Raw genomic sequence first — 6,671 nt, forward strand, 5'->3', positions numbered from 1 at the left:
GGAGGGAAAAAATCAAATAACAGTGCCACAAATGTGGCACCTGGGAAGCAAAGTTTACCTCTGGATTTATTCTCAGATTCATTTACACAAACATAGGAATACAACAACTTATTCGACCTTGACATTTAATATTTTGATTTGAAATTTAATTCGACTTAGCATGGAATGATCACGTAAAGCGCACAACTTACAAAGCATTACAGAATTTTATACTTCTACAGTGGCGCCCTCATCTCGTGAAGCGTGGCGTCAGGCAGAGTTCTGGCGTCAGGTTCAAAGCATATAAATATAACTCACTTATCCGGCTTTCGCTACTATCGTGTCAGTCATGCTAGGTGGGGTACGTCGAATTGCTGGAAGTGTCGGCTATCTTATGCTATGAAACAGCGTGTCGATAGTCACGACAAAGAAGCGAGGAAGGAAAACAAACAAGCACGCTTTTATTTTTGTGAAACACCTGGTGTCAGTGTCCTCGTAGTATACACTCACTTATACATTGTTAGTATCGTATTTCACTGACTTGAAGACGCAGTCGATCAACCTGCCTCAGTGCTTCATCGCACTCTTTGGAGAGCACTGCACGTTTTTCGTCTGTCTCGCTGATGTGCTCACGCAGATGTTTCCATCGGCTTTGTACTTCTTCATACTCTTTGGAAAGTTTGGCGCGTTTGGGGTCTGTCTCTCAAATCTTCTCACGCAGCTGCTCCACCTGACTCAGTATTTCATCGCACTCTTCGGAGAGCTTGGCGCCTTGGTGCTTCACAGCAAAGCAAATCGTTTCTCTGCAGTTGTAGTCTTTGATTTCATTCACTGGTATTGGGAAACCGCAGCGAACGCTGCAGCGCACTAATCTTTTAGGGCTTTGTTCTCGTTGGTGGTGCATGGAGAATGCCGAGTGATGCATTTCGGCACCACAGCCCTCGCAAACCACAACCTCAAAGTCCCACGTCCCGAGGTGGTTGTACAGACCATCCAGGTCCATCTGGGAAGAAAACAGTCATTTTCACTTTTTTTACTGCTTCAACACTCAGTCACGCTGGACTGTTCCAGACTGCGTTTATGCACAGCACAAATTTCTGTAGGCGTATCTACTAGGCGAGAAGAACTGTTTTGATTGTGTGACAGTCTATACATAATAAGAGAGAACAACTATTGCCGGTATTGCCACGTCTTTCTAAAGTTGAGTATCTCAGCTGCCGTTATTCGAAGACTTCGCTCATTACGGGACTGACGTGTGTTCAGCAAATGAATCAACACTCATAAGGTAACGTAATGAGAACGTTCTGTTCTATAAATCAAATCTGCGAGTAAAATGCTTCGGCTATTGATGCGTGACATCTTCCGCATACCAGCAAAACAGCCGCTGACGATGTACACTACACAAACCTATGCAATCTTGTGCCGCGCATGAATCGTAATCAAATGTGTGTCGAGTTCTCTAGAAGTGACCTATCCATATACAACTAAACTCATCATTGGCTCTAACAGTACGCAGAGGCTAACCATCTCTGCTAGCATTAAAAACAGCAGAATGTGGTTAGCACTTGTACTACCAAAAATAGGCTTGCCTTCTCCGTTGTTCCAAAACCACGTCCACTGCAGTAATGGTAACAGAGGTTAGAAGTCTCATTTCATCGCTGTGGCATCGAGTAAGGCTGCACAAGGCTACCAAGGTTAGATTAATATGCGCGCAGGTGGAAAAAAATGGGGGATCCATGAGCTTCGCCTTCAAGAGTTCAGCGTGATAAAAATATCTTGTCTCTAGTGTGCACTTCGGCCACTTAGTGCTTACTGTTTGTTCTATGATGTTACGCGAGCGGTTTAAATTGTGGATAACTACAAGGTAATCGATAAAGTTGAAGGCTGCTTGTGTCACGGAAACCTTCGCATATGGCTGCATTTTGTTTAATGAGTAGCGTCCTCTAATCCAAGCGCAATTGTGGGCATGAAATATTTTCAAACTTGCTATGCACCCACAACGTGGTATATTAGAGGAATACGTGCAATAACGAGTGCGCCTTTTCTACTGGGTGGCCGGCTCATCATAAGCACAAAATTGTTATGATAATCACATTTGCTGACGTCCAATCGGAATGTACGCTTCAACCACGCAATATTACTGCGGTATTACATGTTGTATCGTAAGCCATGTTTTTGCACGGATGCATGTGTTTGTAAAGCATGGGCGTTATTTTCTCAACATTTTCAAGCAGAAGAAGTTATTTTAACAGCATTTCCAAGCAGAGGAAGTTATTCTCAATGCTGTTCCAAGCAGAGAAAGTTATTTTAAAAGCATTATCGAGCAGAGGAAGTTCTTTAACACTTATTTTGAAGAGGGGAAATTACTTCAGCTGTGTATTTCCAAGCAGCGGAAGTTATCTTCACTGCATTTTCATGCAGAGTAAGCTATTTTAACTGCATTTCGAAACAGCCATGTGGCTATGTATAATAGAAAAACTGCTTCCACAGCGAACGGCCTGGGTTCAGTCGATCCTCACTTGGGCCCGGAAGTTTTATTGTTTTTTTATTTGCATCTCTCTATTTTTGGGTCATGGACAAAGTGATACTTTTTCATTCACAACCAACAGTGTCGACACCAGAATTTCTGCAAAACGAGCTGTTTTTATGCTATTGTGTATATATATTTGGCAGTGGAAAGGGGAATAGACGATACATGACACTGTAGAAAAAAGTGTTACAAGTTCCGTGTTCGGCTCTCATTTTGCAAATGATGTTCATATTGACTTTTGCCTTACTTATGCAAAGATAACGCGAAAACTACCACTTCGCAGGTTCAATTACATCCATGGTGGTTGCATTTAACTGAAGTTGTAATGCTAGAGGCCCGCGTCAGAGCACGTTAAACAACACATCGTCGAAATTACCAGATTCCTCAAAAATGCGGTGTTCCTCGCCACTATGTTGTTGTTTTGAGTAGCTCAACAATCGATTATTCCAGCCAATTAGAAAACTGGTGCCACCCATCAGAAGGCAGGAACAGTGTAATAATACACGCGACAGAATAAGCCTTCATTTTCAGTCAGAACGAATGCATATATACGGGGCGAGGAAAAAAGAAAGAAGACCCGGAATGCAAGAGCACATCACATACACATCATGGCACACGCACCAAATGTCCTCCAAAACCCGGCAAGATTATGAAACTTCTGTGAGAGTTCAGACAGCCGCTGTAGAAATGCATGCTCACGTTTGCACCCAACATGCGTTTGCCATGAGGTGGACGGTGGTATTACTTCTACCTTAGCTCAGTGGTAGAGTATCATACACCTTATATGAAGGTCGCAGGTTTGGATACTGCCGGTGGCAAGTTATCACTTCATCCGCTTTTCTTTTGTCACTTTTACATTACAATTACTTCTCATAACATCCCATATAATTTCCCTGGCAATATTGTGTGTAAGTTCTAATTATATTGTGTCTAAAAAGAACAAGCCTTTAAATTTACACTTTCACATTTTCAGGTTGTATCTCCACACAAGCTCAGTCTTACATCATGTCACGTTCTACTTGGGTGAGGATTTCTTCTATGACTTCTTAAGTGTGTGAAACCATTCCCACAGGAAGGTTTAATTTATCTGTTAATGCATTTCTTAGTCGGGCTATGTCAGGCGCCATCGGGATCCGTCCACCACCCTCTCCCAGAGCAACAGCTGTGGGTGCGCACGTTCCTAGCAGCTACGGAGTGCCCACCAAGTCACGCTTCAGCGTCGGCTGCTGTCAACGACAGCAGCGGGCGCACGCATTTATCTTCGCCCATAGTATTTGGTGTGAGAAAGTGTAGGAGAGGGTAGGTGCAGTGCTATGGTAGCAGTGCTTTGCCGCTCCTTCTCTCACCGTTTGCTCTCTTTCCTCCCTGCACCCCACTTTCCCGCCTACTCGCGCCTCATTCTCGACCGTTCCCTGGCTGGGCGCCTCTCAAGAACATCCGGAAATGTGTGCTCGATACGCCGCTGTCTAACGCCAACGCTGAGCCAAAAACGCTGTTTTGTTCATTTCATAGCAGTCTTTGACCGTGCACGCTAGCAACTTGAGCTGGCGAACTACTAGAGCGGCGAACGACGCTATTGGCTGCACGGTGTAAAAAAAGAAAACATTATTCTTCAAACCCTTCGTTCTGACGTGGGAAATGCCGTTATGGACGCCACGCAAAGCAGTGGCATTTCCTCCCTATTCCCTTCGGGGAGGTGGGGGAATTTTTTTCTGGTCCCGCTTGTCCTTTCCCTGACACTCAACAAAAACATTTCGAATTTCAGGAATATTCATATGCCTTATTGTATAAACTTCTATAAACTAGCTTCAAATGATATGTATACACCGTGAAAAAAAAATAATGCACTGATATCAAAGGATTAGCACCCATGCTATAATTTGCTTCTTGTGGTTCTCAACTGTACTTGTCTGCGGCAACAAATAGAAATTGCAGCCAAATGGATGAACTGCCGATAGTTCAATGGAATTCGAGTATCAAAGATCAATCGCGCCCTTCATAACTTTCATTCGGAAAGGCAAATAACAGTAGCTCAGAGGGATAGTTGAATGCAATATCAATCCGAAAGTTTAGCTAACCTGTCATGATCATACTCAGCTGTTGGATAATTCTAAATGTCGCACTGAACGAACATTTTACATGCCCACTGCGAATATTCAAGCGCTTTGAATATTCGAACGAATATTACAGTACTAGAATTCTCTTCAATTTGAATTTCAATCATCAGAAATTTTGAAGTGCTTGAAATGAAATAATGCGCGAATAATAATCCCAATGTAACCACCTATGAAAGTGGTTTCACTGCGGTGGAGAATTAAAGGAAAAATCTGCATTATCGCGAAGCCCCAATTCAAGGTTAGACAAGCATATTAGCTCACATCGATTGATGATTATTTTAGAGCGGGAGCTGTTACGAAATTAGAACAAGGAGGCCGAAGTTTTCTGCCGCCGCTTCCGGTGTCCGTAACCCTTATCAGACGAATTAGAGAAAAACAAACCAAATAAGAAAAAAATTTCTAAGATGGAACGGCATTAGAACCTGGACCCTTAATGTGCGAGCCCAGTGCTCCACGACTGAACCATGAATTTTATTGAAGTAGTTATTACCCATGTACATACAGCATTGAACAAATATACACCAAACAAACGACTAAACAAACAAAAAGGAAAAGGTGGACAGGTATCTGAATTTAGAAGCTTCCTCGGCATTCCAGTACTTGGGTTGGAGACTGAGCCATGCCGGTTCTCAAATTTCCAGCACAGCAAAATCCTACACAAGCATTATGTCGGAAAGAAACCACGGTAACAAATGCAATATAGCCGGCTAGAAGAGTGAAATAGCGACCAGGCGTCACACAGTATGAATAGCATTGCGATGGGGTCGTTGAATGCATCCAACCCTTTACAAAAGGCTCAGCAATAATTCTTCATCGTTAGACACCGAATCAAATAATGAAGTAGTGGGTATCTTGCAGGTGCGTTTGCATGATTAGCCTCAAGAGAGTTTGCAATGGTTTCTAAGAATGGCACTCTCCCAATTTTCGCTGTGACTGGGCTGCGCTTTCTGTGCAGGCCTGGCGTGTTTTTTTTTTTTATTTAGAGAAGTTTATTACACCAGCTTCTACGCAATAAGTGTAGCAAAAATTTTAAAACGTAACATATTTTGGAAGCTTTATTTTACCGAAAGTCAAGTGCTGCTACAATTCAATGGGGACTCCACTTTCAACTTCAACCAAAAAGAATGACATTTGCACATGCCTTGTTTCAACCTTGAGGAAATATTCTGCCTCGGGTCATGGCAATGGCACAGATTTTTTTTCGTACAATATGTTATAACAATGCGATTCTAATTTATTCGACCAAATCACTGGACGCTTCAGATTCGCTTCGAACCTAAAATTTACTATTCTTTCAATTTTTACAACAGATACAGTATGTTTTTTTTAGAGTGAATAGGCGAGGTTTATAGATTCTCTAACCTCTGCGGTGCATCCCTCAGCTCGGTTTGAGCACCTCACTTTCAGCTTGGCGATCATGTTAACCATGATGGGGGCCACGGGCACCAGCAGGGACGTGGTCACTTCGGTGTAACAGGGGGAGCAAACGGTTGGCGCGACTGCCATGCACGATGAGCAGAATTCAGACCGACAGGCACACGCACACTCCACCGGGTCACAGAGCACGCCCTGGCACAGGCGGCACACGAGCTCTGTGGGAGGCGTGGGATTGAAGTTCTCGACTGAGTACACGGCAGAGTCTGCCGGCATCTGTGATGGCCAGCTCGAGTCCCGTCTGGGGATTGTGATGGTGGTTGGCTCGTCAGAATCTCCTGAAGTACCAGACACAGGAGAATTCATCCCGGCACAGCTGCTGCGAAAGACACATGTATGGAAGAGGTAAGTGCATGCGTTTGCCTGAAGAGCATATATATAGCATGCTTTATGTATATCATACAAAGCAAACATTGAAGTTTGGCCCTCATTAGCGATGATAACTTTTGTGAACATTAGGCGTGCATAATGAAAAATTTAAGAACCATAAAGCACATCCATAGTACCCTGGGCCTGCCTGTATATTAACGCATTAGCGCTAAACAGCTCACATAGCAGAAAGTCTGGTGTCAATGTCGAGACAAGTGAGGAAAACGTCTGAGTTCTCAGTG

At 43.5% G+C, this 6,671-nt stretch overlaps 1 protein-coding gene across 1 annotated transcript; it reads right to left on the minus strand.

Annotated features, from left to right (window-relative positions):
* Positions 1–682: 682 nt before the first annotated feature.
* Positions 683–6,366, minus strand: LOC119161813 (E3 ubiquitin-protein ligase NRDP1). Its single transcript, XM_037414325.1, has 2 exons — positions 6,028–6,366; positions 683–982 (listed from the first exon to the last, which is right to left on the minus strand). The coding sequence occupies exons 1-2, from the start codon at positions 6,364–6,366 to the stop codon at positions 683–685; spliced, it is 639 nt and encodes a 212-aa protein (XP_037270222.1).
* Between the last annotated feature and the right edge of the window lie 305 nt (positions 6,367–6,671).

Source organism: Rhipicephalus microplus, chromosome X (assembly GCF_043290135.1).
Source record: "Rhipicephalus microplus isolate Deutch F79 chromosome X, USDA_Rmic, whole genome shotgun sequence".
Taxonomy (NCBI): Eukaryota; Metazoa; Arthropoda; class Arachnida; order Ixodida; family Ixodidae; genus Rhipicephalus; species Rhipicephalus microplus.